The sequence below is a fragment of the Sphaeramia orbicularis genome, chromosome 14 (genome assembly GCF_902148855.1).
Source record: "Sphaeramia orbicularis chromosome 14, fSphaOr1.1, whole genome shotgun sequence".
NCBI classification, from domain to species: domain Eukaryota; kingdom Metazoa; phylum Chordata; class Actinopteri; order Kurtiformes; family Apogonidae; genus Sphaeramia; species Sphaeramia orbicularis.
In genome coordinates, this window is record NC_043970.1 from 27,482,849 (window position 1) to 27,501,016 (window position 18,168).

Consider the following 18,168-nt stretch of genomic DNA (forward strand, 5'->3'; position numbering starts at 1 on the left):
TTCATGTCACAGACTGATCAAGTAAAAACGACATCCTCCTCAAATGCAGACACAGGACAACAGTTTAGATGAAATAAATTGTATGTAATGCTGCTAATTTTGTACAAAAACAACATGGCGATCAGATTTCCCCTCTATTTACATAGGGTGCAGTCTAGCTGTACAGCTGCAGAAAAAATTATTACACCACCAAAACTCATCAAAAACAATGGTTATGCAATCAAGTACTAACTCCTGTGTGTATCATGTGACTAAAACAGACAGAAAAAATAACATGGAATGCCTAAAAGCACTGTTTTTGTCAGTACAATGCCATCGCTATTGATGTAAGAACTGAAGTGATTTGGTTATTATCAAGAAAACATGGAAAATGGCTACATATCAGCTCTGAAATTAAACTCTTATGAGCTATTTTTGTTGTCATTATTTTTGTCAAAACAAACGTACCTTTAGTTGTATCAGGCATTAAAATGAACAAGAAATTGAAGAAAACAAGGGGTGGTCTAATAATTTTTTCCGCGACTGTATGTTCCAAACCTCTGCTCATGAAACGAAAAATACTCATTCGCCACCAGATTCAATCAGCACAGTGTTCTCTTCCATGATTGGTTCAACTTGTGCTCTCTGCAATCAGATACAATACAATACCTGGTGGAGATCAATCAACACTCTCTTTTCATTCCCACATTGAGAACATTGGCTTTGGGTTCATGAATTAACCATGAAGCGTCAACATTTCTCACCATGCACCATTTCTACACGGAGGGGTACATTTTGTCTTGTGCACAGATCATATCCATGAATCTGATCCTTTATCACTGAAAAACATCTTTTGAATTAATGACATCTTATTTACTTCAAAGCTGAAAATAACCTATCCTTTATATTGAAACTGTAACAAAGTGACTAGATCAGAAATAACATAAGAAATGAGTTCCCTTTCAAATATATGACTTTTTTTTTTATTGTTTGTGAGCATTGAATCAGAAATATCAATTTTACTGTGTTATTACTCCAGTTGACGTACATGAAGCAGCAGTGCGGAAAATTAACATGGGATATTCACAGAGCCAATATTCAATAAAGCTAAAACAAGCTCCCAGAAGAAAATAAAAATCATCACTTGATCTCAGAATTTAAATATAGAACCCTTTTCACCACTACATGCAAAGAAAATATGGATATATACTACATTTATGACATTTATGTGCATTTATTGTCAGTGCACCATACACAGGTCATGTTAGAACACATACTGGTTCAGACTTCATTGATTCCATATTTTCCAACATTAAATAAGCTTCTCTTCAGTGCATGTTTCTATCCCCTCAAATCTAGACAGCAAACATGCAGTGAGGAATCTGCCTTATGTAATACATAAAATACTTCTTACGTCACCACCACTGTAGAAAAAGAACACAAGGAAAGGCTGCTTTTTCTCTGAAATCTATGTGAACTGTGTACTATTTTTAAAAAAGTGAATTACTGATCTAAAAAACAGAAGTTCCCTCAAATGATTTGATGAGCAATGATGCAATTAACCGTAGTGTATGTCCATACTATAAAATCTGATTCATTATCATATATTTTACTAGTATTTTAAACTGTGATTACAAAACATTACAACAGACGGTCTTATCTTCCTACTTATATGATGATAGAAGTTTGTAATATATAAATAGCTTATTATTTTTGCCCCTGCTAGTATGATGACTGCAACTGCTTCCCAGCCATGCACGTCCAAGCAATACAAAGGCAATTCACTGAATTTAGCTTTCTCTGGAAGACTTATTTCAAGAAGACTTGTTTTGTTTTTTTCTAAACAGAGAACTTATATAGAATGTGTTTATGTTAAATTTCATGTTTTACCATTGTGGATTTTTCAGACATGATATACAAATGTGCTTAGTTTTTTTTTTGTGTTTTACTTTGTTGTAAAGTATTTTCCTAAATGAACAAATAAAATTATAAAAAAATAAAATAAAATTATCTTTAAAAAAAAAAAAAAAGAATTTAGCTTTCTCTTTTCCATTGACATCCCTGTGCAGTGTGTCTGTACTCACCAGCTTGTTCCTCAGGAGTTACACAGCTGTTGCGGTCGGTGGCCAGAGTCCAGGGTGGGGAACAAATGCAATAGTAAGAACCCGGGGTGTCCACACAGTGGCCGTTTTTACAGTTGGCTGGGTCCTCACACTCATTCACATCTATACAAAAACAGAGGTTGATTTAACGCTCTAGATGGTCCTTGAGGCAGCTACATAAATGCATAAAATGCACTTGGACAGACAAACGCTCATCCACCTGCTACTGTTGCCATCACACATTTTTTCTTGTTGGAGTCTGGAGTCCAGGGCTGTTTGCAGTTGCAGAAGAAGGAGCCTTCAGTGTTGACACAGTGACCGTTGGTACAAAGAGACTCATCGTGGCATTCATTCACATCTGAGGGAGAACACACATTAATAAACTACAGCAGGAATCTGATACAAAGCACCAATTAAACTGAGACTACAAGTACATGGTGGAGAGTTTATACTGTACAGTACTTGGCAGGATGTGAGTTTTTTTCTTAATAAGTAGAACAGTTATACTAAGAAGAGCGATTAGTTGTGTAGCGACCAACTGTATAGAAATAACATAATAATAATACAATACAATACAGCACATTCAATTAAGAAATAGATAAATTACTGTGTTTAAGCTGAAACTGAAAAATTACATTAAAAATATTGGTTGTATGGTCAAGTAGCTATTACCTTGTTTAGCATGTGAATGTTCCATTTATTTTTAACACAGGGAAACAAAAACTGAAAAAATATAATTACAGGCCAAATAAAAATCAGCCACTAAAGTACTCAACTTAGGTCCATAAAGAAGAAAGAAGTTTCCAACTTTTCCAATCCTATTCCTTACTTTATTTTTATCCATACTCTATATTATAAAATGAAAACTCAACCAAACACCACAAGCATCCATCATATCCAGATCAGACAATCAAACAAGAACTACTTTGGCTACAAAAAAAAAGAAAACAAAAGAAAAAAAAAAACCAGAGCAAGACAAATGAAAATCAAAAATACAGATATTCCTTAGTTGTGGTTCACTAGTGGGTCTTTGTAGCAGTATTTGAAACTCTCGGTGAAGGGGGTGGGTCTTTTCAGACAGGATACATGCTTTCCTAATACTCACCAATGCACTCCAGGAGGTTGCTGTCGTAGTAGAAGCCTTGTTGACAATAACATTCATAACCTGGCATTGTGTTCTCACATCGACCCTTTTTGCAGATTTCCTCAGCAAACAAAGCGCACTCATCAATATCTGCGGATAAGAATAAAAAACTCTTCTAAACAACAGGGACGCATTGTGTGATTGTGTCTTGGCTGTACTTCAGTAATAATAAGTTTAAGAAAATATGATATAAGTGCTAATGTAATCAGTCAGCACAAGATGGATGGTCTGTTTCTGGTGTCTGGGAATAGAGTGATCCATGCTATATCGTATATACCGTGGTAAACAGGCAGACTGTACTGGAGTCCTTCTTCATAGTAGAGACCATGACCATTTGGACACAAGAAGTGGAACTCAGCTAGATGGAGAAGACAAGAGTTTCACTACGCATAATATAAAGCTTGCAGTTCAGTTCTTTTTTTTCCCATACAGATGCATTTATTCTGTATTTGGTAAAAGGAAGAGGACTTAAACCCCTTGTTCACCTGACTGGGAGACAGGGCAGGGGTAGATCTCACAGTGATCCCCCCATCCTACTCCGATGGAGCAGCAGCACTCCTGCTTGGTAACATTAGTGGCCAGGACACTGTCACAAAACACTGTGTCATCAAGGTTCAGGTAACACTCCTTTTTCTCATCTGTCAGCACTTGAACCGCTGCAAAATCACAACAGATGAACATGAGAAAACAATTTGAAGTAAAAAAAAAAAAAAAAAAAAAGCATGACTGGAATCTATGAAGTGGAGTTCCATATTGTCTGTGCTTTTCAATTTCTATTAAAGCTTTGAAAGATTGTTAAATTGGATTAAAATATGCCACTATATTTGTAACTTATCATATATAAAGACAACTTTCTGCATTTCAGAACCTGAGATTTGGTTTGAGTGGAGAATGAAATGTTGGGAGGGATCACATGTTCAGGCCTGGATAAAGCTGTGGGATGAATCTTGGTCTCGGGTAAAGCAGAAGGAATCAGAGCAGGCTTACCCTCACAGCTGTGTTTGTCCTCTGAGAGGACGTAGCCGTGATTGCAGACACACACATATGAGCCAGGTCTGTTCTCACAAAAGCCGTAGGGCTGGCAGAGACTTCTGTCTGCGGCACATTCGTCTATGTCTGAAAGTGAAATTACACAGGCTGCTCTGAGAGTTTGTTTCAATCCAAACACCATCTGAGCAACAGACAGATAGCCTTCTTTCTTTAGCAACTTGCAATTTTTTCTGAAAAAGTTACAAAACATTTGATCACTGATGTGTTTGTTCAGAAAGTCATGCATAAAATAACAAAACTTTTTCACAGGTTATAGATGCCTTGAGATACTATTTTTCTACTAGTTCATTAGTCTACTAGTATTAGGCATTTGATTAAATATTAAAAGAGTTTTTTTTATATATTACAAAGATCACATTTAACACTTTCTTGAATTTATCATTAGAAATAGTCTGTCTAGAGCAGGAATGTCCAGTGTGGGACCCACAGGCCAAGTCTGGCCCCGCCCCCTTTGTTTTAGTCAACATCAGTCAGCATTTGACGAGCTCAGTGCTTAATCCTACCCATAAGTACTAGAAAAATCTAAATTTTGTGCAGTGCTGTTAAGCTTTCCGATTAAATTATAGACATTTTATATAACAAACATTACAATTCTCTCTTTCTCCAGCTGTCTCCTCTGTTTTTCTTTTTTACTTTGTGTCAGTATCATTTTTACATAACAGAAGGCAGTGGTAATCAGAAAATAATCGCTCATATGAAACAGAGGGCTTTTTTTGTCATTTTATTAGTGTTGTCTTAGAAAAACACATGCAAAAACATGTTAAGTAACATATTATGACATGTGAAGGAACATGAACATGAAGACCTTTAAAGTATGTACAAGACCAAGGAGATATAAAAACACAGGAAGAACATGTTCACACAAAATAGCCAAAAATAAAATAAGTAAATATAACACGACTCACTGCAGGAGCATACTGTGCCTGCATAGTAAACTGTCCAAGGGTTTAAACAATATTTTTTTAAATTTTATTTAATTCTTGACCTTCTGACCCAAAAATGTGTGGGTGACTAAAGTGGGTCATAGCCAACATTGATGCTGAGTTTGATCTTAGCTCTATTTGTTATCGGCTTATAGTGCTAACATAATCACAAACTGGAAGTCACCCACTCTGACCACACGGGTAATAAATACACTTTTTTGTGTTCTCAAATTTAAAATAATGAATGTAATCTTAAAAACAGCATGCATCAAATCAATCTATCCATCTGCACTGGGTTCTTACATATCATCAATAACAACTTCAGTAGATATTTATATTTCGTCCTCTACTAAAGTTAATCTAGATCAACAATTTGAGGTAATTAGACTTAATAAGTAGAAGGTATTTTCATACTATTATTTTTGAAGAAATATATATATATTGAAAGTGTACCTGATGCACTTGACTTGTTTTTGGTTTTGTTTTTTTGTTTTGTTTTTTCAGACATATGAATCGACAGCAATTTGTTTCATTTGCAAACATTTATACAGTATTTTTGTTTATTTTCCAAGCTGAAATCAGATTTCCACTCTTAGTTGAAAAGGTTCATTTTCTAAACGTTTAAGCTGTAAACACTTATTGTGAGAAAGGGAGAAGAGCAGAAATTCTATTTGAGATCTAGAATATTATTTTTCTGTAGAATATAAAATAATTTAACCTAATGTCATGTGACATCAAGTCCTACATCCTCTTCCGTTTTTGACCTTCCATGGGAAAGAATTTATGCACCTCTGACCTAGAGTGATCATTGATGACTGATGTTATTATACAAACAAGTACTGCCAGATAAGTCAACAATGTGTACCCAGTTGTCTTGGGAAGTTACTGTTATGAAAGACACTGGCAGTGTTTTGTTAAAAATGTGACGAGACTGACCTTGACATCTCCTGCCTCCGACCAGCGTGTAGCCTTTCTGGCATTCACAGTGATACGAGCCCATGCTGTTGATACAGTGGCCCCTCTGACAGTTTGATGGCCTCTCACACTCATTGATATCTGAAGGGAAGGAAATAAAAACAATGATGGAATGTGAAACATGTGGATGAGCTGCTCAGTTTAAAAAATATACCCCCGAATGAGCCAAACTGTCCAGTACTGATTATAAAATGAACAATATTGACTTTAAGGCGTTATCTAGTGTGTAGTGGTTTCATGTCAATGTATCATTCTGTTGCTATTAAAAGAAATTGTTTCTCTTAAATAAATAAAATGTTAAATAATTCATGCCTTCACAGTGGCTGCCTTCCTGTGTTCGCTGATATCCTGGGTAGCACTGGCACTGGAAAGAACCTTCTGTGTTGATACAGTGGCCGTAAGCACACAACCGAGCATCCTCACACTCATCGATGTCTGTTTGGGACAAGACAGAAATAAAACACACTTCCTTTAAAGGAGTCATATTTTGCTTAACCCACTTTTATTAGTCTTTGTACATTTATTTGTGTATTTGAGGACCTTAATAGTTCAAAAAGTTTGAATTTGAACCCTTCAGGTGCTGCAAAGCTATCTGTATATTCATTTTGGCAAAAACTGAGTATTTCTACAACCTGTTTTAATTCCTTCTTAATTTGTTACGTCTATAACTAGTTACGTCACGACATTTGCACATATGTGAAAACGCCATGATAGTTTGGTTGTAGTCCATACTGAAATATGTCCATGCCGATTACCTAAAATGTTCAGATGTTGGTTGTATTAACGAACACAAGTGGTTGAATGGGACAGAGCAGCACGGTCAACAACCTGGAGGGGGTGGTGCATTTGCATTTAAAGGGCCAGCACTCAAAACAACCTTTCATTATTCAGAAATAGGGTTGAAGATGGACCTGTGGAGTTTAATTAACGAAGAATTCAGACCCAAGCATAGCATTTCCAGTTTATGTAGACCACAGGGAAATGTTTTAAAATACATAACTCCACTTAAAAAAACAAAGCAAAATATCACTCCTTTAACGCTCCTTCATTATCATACATCCAAATGGCTTGACTGTTATAAGAACACCAGCCTTATAACAGGCTTGTGTGAAAAAAAATTAATGGGAAGGAATGCTTCTCGGACCAAAAAAAGCGTTTGTTCGAGGTGCTCTTTGGAAAAAGGGATTCATAAAGTAGATATCAAACTGGAAGAAAAATCCAAGGCACCCTCTTTAAACATTACATTTAAACATGCCTTTATGAACATGGCACGGTCATATCTAGACCCAGGCTTGTGTGATAACTTCTGATGTCTGTGGTACTAACTAGTGATGTAGTTTTTTGTGGTCTCTGTCTTATCACAGATTCAACTCATTTGGTCTTGGTCTTGTCCGGGTCTCGACTCTCTTTGGTCTCGGTCTTGTCCTGGTCCCGGACATAACGGTCTGGATGGGATTTGTACAAAAACCGCATCATCAAAGAATAGTATCATTATTTATTACGTGTCCTCTTCAAATGCATCTATTTTAAAAACCTGTTAAATTGTATGACTTAATATGAACATCTTCTTCGTATATCCCATCTCTTTGCATTCCGACAAGTTCTGATTAACTGGTCAGAGAGGACAGGTGAGAATATTATTTTCCATCAGGCCTAGAGGGCGTGTTACTTTCATGAAATATAGGCCTAACATGTAACTATGACAAATCTGGGTGATTTAATTTGAAAGACATGAGGACAATATAAAAGAAAAGATGACATGAATTTGATTTAACTAGTCATGTCACTTTACAGTAATGCCCTGTGCTCTACAGTTGATATGAGTAATCATGTCATGTCAGTTCTAACTCTAGCCTGTTTTCGGTCTTGGTCTCGACAAGGCTTGGTCTTGCCTTATTGTGTCACGGTCTTGGTCTTGTCTTGGTCTCGATACCCTCCGGTCTCGGCAGTGTCTTGGTCTCAGTCTAGCCGGTCTTGACTACAACACTAGCACTAACCGCTGCATCCTTTGCTGTCTGCAGATGGGAGGAAGCCTTCATTGCACAGACAGCGATAAGTACCAGGGAGGTTCTCACAGCGGCCGTTAGGACAGATGCCTGGTTTCTGACACTCATTGATGTCTGGAGAATCACACAGGGAGACACAAAGAAGGTTCACCTATAGGTCAGCTGATTTATGTTCAGACTCTCAAGTGAAAAATACCTTGATAATAGTTTATTTTTTTCCCAGACCTGATGACATGTTCAGTTCCTTCTATCATTATCATTACATTTTCTATTGACATATATTGACTGATACTGATCTGAAAATTAAGATCCAGTTCCAAATTGTCTGACCCACTGGAATTACATTTGTCTGACAGCAGCGTGTAAAACACTGATGTCAAACTCCCACATTTATACATTCTAAGCATGGGTAAACAATGGTGCAAGAATGCATTTTACTGTACTCCAAAAGCAGAAACAGGTGCATTTATCTACTGTTTCCATACAGAAAATGAATTAATAAAAAATCAGACATATAAGCAGAATCAGTAATGACTTCAGTAATAACAAAATCCTGTCAAATTCCATCCATAAATACTGATAATACGATCTGAATTATTGGATTGGACTTTAATACTAACATTGTCTTTCCTTGTGGTATCTGCTGCTGGACAAAACATAGGAGAAACATTGCTCATTTTGATTGATGCTATGTGCTTTTCATAGTAATATGTTATTTATACTGCACATGGGAGTGCTATGAAAGCAAACGCCCTCAATTACTCAACATTGTTAGGTTTGTGGGAGCGGGATATCTACTGTAGCCTGACCTCTTTTTTTGTAGGTCTGTGTAAAACTAAAAAAAAAAGATAAAAGTTGATAGGTCATTAATTTGTTGTATGGCACAAATCCACTTACCATAACAGATGCCGGCTCGAGCTTCATGACCAGGCAGACAAGGTACGCACTCATAGGAGCCTGGTGTGTTCTCACACTGCTCATTGGGGCATGTGTCAGGGCTTAGACACTCATTTATGTCTGCGATAAAGGAGTTTTATATTCCATTAAAAAATTCCCATAGCATAACAGATATGAAACAGATAGTGCTCTGTCAGTGAAGGCTGGTTCACTAATATCCATAATGTTAAGGAATAACAGGTGTTTTTGTACCTTCACAGGCTGGATGACGGTGGGATTTGCTCTTAAAGCCGCTGTGACATTCACATTTATAGGATCCAGGCAGGTTCACACACTGGCCTCCTACTCCACAGATGTCTTGCTTAGAGCACTCATTCACATCTGCAAAACAGCAAGATCAGAGCTCACACATAACATGATAACTTATTGAGAAGATTCTTAATCAATAAAGACCCAGTGCTACAATTGTTTCAGTTTCCAAATCTATTTTTCTCTCAATTTAACTTTTCTTAAGTGATTTTTCACCATTTATTATAATATTATCCTCTGTATTGTACATTTCAGTGAAAATCAGGTATTTTTCTTTATTTAATTTATTGATCATGTAAATGTTGATAAAAGCTCAGAATAACATTGAGGGTTACTATATAAGAAACAGAGGAAACTGAGGAAAAAGTGACTTTTTAAACAAAATATCTTATTAACTGAAAATAAATCAAGTGTTTCCATCTATTCATTTATCAAACTCCATGGGTTTTACTGGTAAATAAATTTTGTAGAAGATGATTGTGTTTCCATGGTAACTAAGAAGCCTCTGAACGTCCAAATGGGTCATATCTAATGACCATGAAAAGATGACAAACTGTATTTGACACCAATTATTTACATGGATTGATAGGATTAGTGCCTCAGATGATATTGACTCATAAAAACCCAAACATCCACTGGCGACCAAAACCATTCACTGATATGAAATGTTAAATATCTGTTGTTTTGTATTTATTTATTTAATTACAGGACAGTGTGTGTTGGCATTAGCTGCAAAGAACAAGATGCATGCACCAGATTTAGCAGAAAAGCTCATTTCCGTCAGTTGTCCTGGACAAACGACTAACATAATAAAACATCACAGAATACAAAATACTAACACACTGGAAGAAAACTGTTAGGCACGACAGATATAGGAAAGTTTGCTCAGACTGAACGGTTACAGCCAAGTGCATAAAAAGGGGCTTACATTGTAAAAGTACAATAACATTTCCTAGAACAAGAATAAGCTATAAAAGAAAGAAAATGACAGAAAAAAAGAGAGAACACATAAATAAATAGATAAATAGGCTAATCGTACAATAGCAAACCAGACATAGAAGAAAGTGCAAGAATAAAAACTAATGAGCTAAAAACTTCTGTAGAATAGACTAATCCTGTCAATACATGCCATGCAATGGTGTAAAATACAGTTTGTCATCTTTTCATGGTCGTCAGATAGGACCCTTTTGGATGTTCAGAGGCTTCATAGTGAACGTGGAAACACCGTCATCTTCTACAACATTGATTCACCAGTAAAACCCATGGAGTTGGATCAATGACAGTAGTTGAAGACACTCATTTTGTGTCCAGTTAACGATACATTTTGCAGAAAAAACAATCTTTTTCTTCAATTTTGTCTGTTTTGGAAATAATAACCCTCAACCTTAATCTGACCTTTAATGAACAACCAATTAATCAGTGAATTAAATATAGGAAAATACCTGATTTTCGCTTAAAAAAAAAAGCCAAAAACAGAGTATAATATTAGAGTAAATGGTGATTATTCACTTAAGAAAGGTTAAAAATAGAGAAAAATGTATTGGAGAACTGCCACAAAAATAGCGCTGGGTCTTTATGGGTTAAACATTTTCTATGAGTAGATGGTTTTGGTAGACGGTGGATGTTTGGGTCTTTATGGGTTAACCTGTTGATGACTTCGGCTAACTTACCTACACACTTGAGTCTCCCATGCTGTACCATGTGTTTATAGCCCTGACGACAAAGGCATTTGTAGCCTCCTTCTATGTTGACGCAAAGACCTCTGCCGTGACCACAAGGCTCTGACTCACATTCATTATCATCTGGACAACAGGAGTGAAGAGTGGGAAAGACACGATAACGCCACAAGATGAAAACAATGTTGAATTTTACAGACAGAAAAGAAAGAGTCATAGAGCATAGACAAAACACTGCTGTAGTTTCAGAAAGTGTCTCACAGTATACGTGTCACATGACAAATTCGCATTTTGGACAAAAATAATATATAAAGTCTATATCTACAGAAAGATTTATCTACTGCATCTATCTGTTTTTTATAGTAATAATAATACAGTTGGTACCAAAATCATGATTGTGGTCCCTATTGATTATTACACTTCATATAGCAGTTACGGATGTAGTGAGTGGAACTCTAAAGGCAGGAAAACACTGTTCAGTAAACACTAAGGCATGGTGAAGGTCAGTTTCAGGTCAAAAACACACATCAAAATTAGCAAGTGTGTATGTTCTTCAATGTTCTTTTCATTAAGACTGCCACAAGCACGATACTGTGTGTAACTGACTGACTGAAAATGTTTTACTTAATTCTGGCCTCAAAGATGCGTCCATACGTTAAGCAGTAGAATGGATAACAGCTACTACTTAAAAGTTACAGATGGAGGTATTTTGAGGGCATTACGTGAGCAGTAAACAGCAGCCAATTTTAGGCCAGGAAATTCAGGGTGTTCCATAAGAGGGAAAGTTTACTTAAAGGGGCACTCCACTAATTTACACATGAAGCTCAGTTTACATGTCAGGTTGAAAACAGATGCATGGCGTCCTCTCTGGCTCTGAAGAGATTTGTAGAACTTGCAAATTGATTTAAATGATTATTATTTTACATTTATGTCATTTTTGAGTTATCTCCCTGTTAAGGTTTATTTCAATCAGGTCTTGCATAATTCTTTACTTCTTTACACATATACCTTATATATTTAGTATTTATGACAGCTATGTAGTCTTATTTTCCACTAAATATTTGGTTTATCCCTCAGTTTTTGTATATATTCTTCTTGTATGCTTTTGTGATTTATATCAATGCACACAAGGACTTTGTTTCCTTATAAGATGTCTCTTGCACAATATCTAAATATTGATTTCTTATTCAGAATCATTGCTTTTTATATTAAAACTGCGCATGACTTTCATCACCAATTTTTCATTAAATCTGTAAGTGTCACGAATCCGTAAGTCTTTCTGGGATTACGCACCTGAATCTCTTCCCTCACGGTGAACAATTTCAAAGTGTACTCCACCATAAACAATCCATTTGTTTATGGTCACCGGGCATTTTCGGAAATTTGTCACAACGTGATTTGCATGAAGCGAAAATGCCTGAGTGACCTACCGGCTTTGTTTGTAAACACATACAGTGTTTATGGTGGAGAACACTGCGAAATCATTCACCATGAAGGAAGAGATTCAGGTGCATAATCACGGAAAGACTTATGGATTCGTGATACTTAGGCTATGACTTAGGTTTTACAGATTTGATGAAAAATTAGTGACGAAAATCATACCCAGCTTTAAGTATATTTTTTTTTTGTTAGGTGACTGATCACATGATGTAACACCAAGGAATTCTGTGTATTTAAAATGGCTTCTCTGTATTCATTTCTCTAAAAGTCTGACAGAGCAATGCGTCTCAAAATGTCACAGCTGAAGTAAACTCTGACTCGGGTCCTACACTGGTGTGTGGATTTTTATTTTTTCTTGTTACACTTTTATCCACACTGTAAGATTATTCAGGGATGTGCGTGTCTTGCTGATGTGTTTGATTTATTATGTTTTTACATAAAAAATTTATAAGAGAAACCCTGCATTTCAACCTAGCCAATACCAATGAGTGAAAGTGTACTAAACAGAGCACTTGCATTGTATTATGGGTAATGTATGTAGGTCCAGTCCTTTTTGATTTTGACATTATTATCAAATTACTGGAGTGCCTCTTTAAAACAAACCATGAAACACATCAGGATTCCCTTGGACAACACTAATTTCCAGGGGAAATACATGCATAACAAAGTGGTTAATTTCATGTCACTATTCACATCTAATTCCTGTGTCTCCTTCGTCTACCATCGTCTCTTACCCTCACAGACGTTCCTCTGAGGGTTCAGATGGTAGCCAGGGTGACAGTGACAGATGTGGCCATTCAGGCTGTTCTCACACTCTCCATGACCACAAATGTTCCTGCTTAGCTTGCATTCATCTGTGTCTGCTGCAAGGAGGCAACACAACACATTCTAGTGGAGCAGCAAAATGTATATACAGTATATAATACACTGACATTTATATAATATACTGTAATACTCATCAAATGTTGGTCATGTTCACACTGTCTTTGCCTTTCTACTGACAATACAGCTCACTTGGATTTCTTAAAGCTTCAATAGATAATATTTTTAGTGCCTTTCGCCAAAAAATATTTTTTAGCATTTATTTAGTTCAAGTGAGTAAAATGCAACTAGGACTTCAACTAGGCTCAGTATTCAGGCTTTAGGTAATTTTTGAGGAAGATTTGGACAAGTCACAGTTTGTTGTATTTATGTGACTGATGGTTGTAATGAGTAACTATTAACTGTGTTTTAATGAAATGTCAAGTGAAAGAGGAGCAAAGTTTTGAAAAGTTGCAAAAAAAATCGTAATAAACTGATCAGAAGTAAAGAAACATCAGGCTGTGTCAGAAGGTGGCAATATACAATACACTTTTTTATCTCTTTATCTATACTTGTTTTTATGTATTTGATATTCTGTGGACAGCAAAGTAAGGATTTTGTTGTTCAGGGAAGATATTTCTTCACTGTGTATATGACAATAAACACTTTGAATCTTGAATGTTGGACAGGCTCTGTAATAATGAGTGTAATAAACAGTAGAAGAGCGCTGTTGTCTGCTATATCAAAAGGCATTCAAAAAGCGTTTAAGTGTTCCCCTGAATGCATGAACTCTTTTTCAAACACAGTAAAAAGCATTTCAAGCAAGTTTTTTTCTGTACATTTTCTGAGGCAAATTATAAAAAATGTGCATACTATCACACATATGATCAAAAATCCATCAAAAGTGTCTCTGCAGACTCTAACTAAAGCATCATTGCAGCTCCCCTACCTGAGATGGTTAGCATTATCACTTCAGAGTAAAGGTCCAGGATTTATTCACTGGTCAGATCTGGGCTTTTCAGTGTGCAAACTTGCAGATTCCACATATACTGTATAATGTATACTTTGAGTCCCCGTGTCAACCATCATGAGAAGGGAGCTCCCATAATGCTTTCATCAAAATCCATAGCGACACATCTATGCAAACTAAACACAAATTCGTGCACCATCAAAAACATGTATGGTGGGTTAATCCTCCTACTATTCTTAGGCAATGGAGTTGGTCCACGCTCTAATCCTAATGGGACGCTCTCTAGGACGCTACGATGGGTGAAAGACAGAGAATCTATTCTATTTATGTCTGTGCTTCTATGTTTCTATTTATGAGCCAGAGGAAGAGGGTATGATTTTCAAATCCTGGTTTATTTTTTTTTTATTTTTGTCTAGTGAAGCTTTAAGAAAAATTGAACATTTTTTTTATATTGATTGAAAATGATTTAAAACCCAAACCAAGGAGCTGTGACAGTAAATATGTCAGTCAGAAAACCAAAGACCACACATAGGCAGAAAAAAAAAACTGTATGTGAAACTTTTTTTTGAACTTCTGGTGCAAGCCTCTTAAACGTTCCTTTTTATGGAAATGCCATGTATATCGCATAACATGCTTTAAATTCCAAAACTGTTATGGTGACATGTTTTTCCATAAAAAGTAAACAGTGTGAGCATAGCCTTAAGGCTGTTCATGCTTCACAGACGAATTCACAGAACATGCAAAGCACCCAAAAGATTAAGAGACTCATGTCTATTTGTAAGCATGAGGTTTTTTTTCCTCTGTGTTGAAAAACTAAAAAAAACTCTGTATATCAGACTCCGTTTTATTGTCATTCAACTATATGTCACGATCAGAACAAAACACAGTTACCCAGGTCTTGATGTATGTAGCGTTAATAGAACAAAATAATAAATAAAATAGATACGAGCAAAGTACATATACATTGTCATAAATGAAAGTTAAACATACCATTAAAAACATGGATCTAAGGCTCAGACATTATCTCTTATTCGGGTTTGTGTAGAGGCAAGTGAAGCACAAACCAGCCTTTAAGGATGTTATATGATATGACCTGACATGATGCTGATGATAAGTTTAAGTGAAAACACTGATTTCCAACATGATCCTAAGAGGTTTAAAGATACGATAAATGAAAAATAAATGGGACTCACGTGATACTTTTGTCTGTGTTTCTAAGGGGACAATGTCTGGGGTCATTCTGATGATCGTCGGAGGGGTGGGCTTGACAACTGTGGATCCAACAAAGGAGACATGTAATGAGTATTGAAAATATGACATGTTGACTTTTAGTCGTCCTTGTTCTGGTCAGCAGTTAAGAATGCCTCTCCTCATTGTGACAGCCACATTAGACACTACTTAAAAAAAGAAAATAAAAGAAATTAAAAAAAAAAAAAAAAAAAAAAAAGAAAAAGATTGGATACGACAATTTCACGAACATTTATGTGTGTCTTATCAGTGCAGTTACAGAGGAGGAACTGTATAAGTGGTGTTGGAGGTGACTTTACCAGGCACACGAGGGCTGGCGGTGCTGGTGGGAGCCTGCTGAACTGTGATCGTTGGCTTCGGTGGCCTTTCCTAGTTTACAGAAGCAATGAAATCTTAGAACAACAAAAATAAGCAGCTATTACCGCTGTAGTAAAAACAAAAATATTGTCTTACCGGCCGCTTGGGTTCTGAAAGGAGAACAGATGGAGAAGTATTAAACTGTGAATTTGCATGATACTTAAAATAGCTTGTTTTTAATGGAAAGCGTTGTGAGCGATATTGTGAGTGGACTCACCCTCCTTGTTACGGGAGAAGATAATGGCAGGGAAGGCCACAGTTTCTCTTATATTTTGAAGAAAGTAGCCTTTTCCAGCCGGGCAGATCTTACTGAAGGCCACTGAGGAGAACATAGACATAGAGTGAAGCTTTTGTAAAAAAAAAAAAAAAAAAAAAAACTGTCAAAATAATCACTTTTTTTTAAGTAATACAATTTGCACCCTTGAATTTAAACATTTTGATCACCAGAATGTATGAACATCTGAAAAGGGGCGGATAAGTAAAAATAAATGAACCCTCTACTATAGTATGTAATGACAGATGGTTGACGATATACATGTACGGTCTGGTGATTTATTTTGGTCTCTTACATCTGCGCATGTGTCAAGAAAAAAAAAACTGACGAACTGGCAAACCTGGCAAAGCCTATTTTACCAGCCTGTTAGCTTCCACATTAGGACGCTAATGCCAAGACTGTAGGCGTTGTAGGCGTCATCACAAGACAAGACTGAATGTCGTGAAAATAACGGGAAGTTCGAGTCTTCCATCACTATGTTTGTACAAACTCAGAAAGAAATCTGATCATGGACTGAAACACATAAAACAGGGTTTTTCGATTATTGGATTTTTGAAGTACATGTAAATGCATCAAATATAATTATTACCCCACCCCCCAAAGGGGAGGCAAGGGGTATTGTTTTCGGTTCAATTTGTTTGTTAACACTCTAGCAGCAAAACTCTTGGTTGAATTCATATCAAACTTGGTTTATATATTGCTAGTGACCCAGAATAGATCTGATTACATTTTGGGAAAAGTAGGTCAAAGTTTTAAATTTTTATGAATTTTTAAAATCTTTTTTTTTTCCCCATTTACTTATAAAGAGTGAAATTTCACATGTCTGTAGCAGCAAAACTATTGGTTGAATTCATACCAAATTGACTTTATAGATTGCCGATCACCCAGAATGGATCTCACTACATTTTGGGAACAGTAGGTCAAACTTCAAATTTTTTATGAATTTTCAAAATCTTCCCATTTACTTATAATGGGTGACATGTGTGCGAGGGGTGGGGTTTGTTGTGCCTGGCACCACTTGTTAGAATTATCTGATTACTCCCAGTTATCAGATTATTATGGTCATGTAAACAGGTTCATTGTCAGGTTTTCTTTTTTTATATAGTCTTTTGGTTTGGACAGAGGAGAGAGCTGATGACAGAAGATGTGCATGTTCTCCACTCTGAGTTTGTCTCTTAAAGCTTTAATCAAGATGCATGCGTTCTTCTGAATACACACAAACACACAAACTATTGAGGGGTATACAGTACAACCATGTCATTATATTCAAATGATGAAACCTGTGATGAAGCGAATATCATTTACGAGTATAAAAATATTGCATCCAGAGACACACATATTAAATTACTTACTATTACTTTTTTTAGTGAACACCAGTCACATCATGACCATGTGGTTCCGCTGCTCTGTTTTCTCACCTGTGCCCACCTGAGGACATCTTTCACAGTTCCGACCCCAGGCTTTGCCCACCGTGCAGCAGCACATCTCCTGGGTGAGGTGGGTGGGCAGAGCGTGTTCACAGCCCCGGGTCTCAGACGCCATCAGGAAGCACTGAGCCTGCTCAGCTGGAGACTCTGACAAACAGAATTATTCTTCTCTAGTGAATACATGAGCGTTACCAAACTTTTCAAAAGCCACAAAAGACAGAATGCAGATTATCTGTTTTATTTTTTAGTTAACACAAAAGAATAAAATTAAATTAAAGAGATCTCACCAACACATCTGTTCCTTTCCAGCACATAACCAGCCTTACAGGAACACTTGAAGCTGCCAAGAGTGTTCAGACAGTCTCCGTTTTGACAGACGCCCTGCATGGAGCACTCATTGATATCTTTAAGCAAGAAAAACAGGTGTAAGAAAGAAAGTTATGACCCAAGAAACTAAAAAGTTAATGTCAAAATCAATGCATAAATGACACGGGAGCTTCATCACACAATACTGTTTTTTTTATAAGTACGTCTTTAAAATTAAATTGGCACAAACATCCCTAAACTGGGCTTTAACTGAGGATTTGTCC

General features: G+C 36.4%; 1 protein-coding gene across 4 annotated transcripts in view; it reads right to left on the reverse strand.

The window, feature by feature from the left end:
* ltbp3 (latent transforming growth factor beta binding protein 3) overlaps positions 1 to 18,168 on the reverse strand; it is a 63,041-nt gene that overhangs the window by 8,457 nt on the left and 36,416 nt on the right. For 3 of the 4 annotated variants that reach the window (XM_030154758.1, XM_030154757.1, XM_030154755.1), the window contains exons 6-24: positions 17,866 to 17,982; positions 17,570 to 17,725; positions 16,095 to 16,196; positions 15,974 to 15,987; positions 15,820 to 15,889; positions 15,466 to 15,543; positions 13,236 to 13,364; positions 11,056 to 11,187; positions 9,329 to 9,457; positions 9,077 to 9,196; positions 8,171 to 8,293; positions 6,486 to 6,608; positions 6,135 to 6,254; positions 4,213 to 4,341; positions 3,711 to 3,881; positions 3,503 to 3,583; positions 3,187 to 3,315; positions 2,302 to 2,439; positions 2,064 to 2,204 (exon numbers count right to left, since the gene is read on the reverse strand). In XM_030154758.1, the coding sequence (XP_030010618.1) occupies positions 2,064 to 2,204; positions 2,302 to 2,439; positions 3,187 to 3,315; positions 3,503 to 3,583; positions 3,711 to 3,881; positions 4,213 to 4,341; positions 6,135 to 6,254; positions 6,486 to 6,608; positions 8,171 to 8,293; positions 9,077 to 9,196; positions 9,329 to 9,457; positions 11,056 to 11,187; positions 13,236 to 13,364; positions 15,466 to 15,543; positions 15,820 to 15,889; positions 15,974 to 15,987; positions 16,095 to 16,196; positions 17,570 to 17,725; positions 17,866 to 17,982 (2,202 nt within the window). The remainder of the gene's footprint in view (positions 1 to 2,063; positions 2,205 to 2,301; positions 2,440 to 3,186; positions 3,316 to 3,502; positions 3,584 to 3,710; positions 3,882 to 4,212; positions 4,342 to 6,134; positions 6,255 to 6,485; positions 6,609 to 8,170; positions 8,294 to 9,076; positions 9,197 to 9,328; positions 9,458 to 11,055; positions 11,188 to 13,235; positions 13,365 to 15,465; positions 15,544 to 15,819; positions 15,890 to 15,973; positions 15,988 to 16,094; positions 16,197 to 17,569; positions 17,726 to 17,865; positions 17,983 to 18,168) is intronic. The other variant, XM_030154759.1, reaches the window with a different exon arrangement.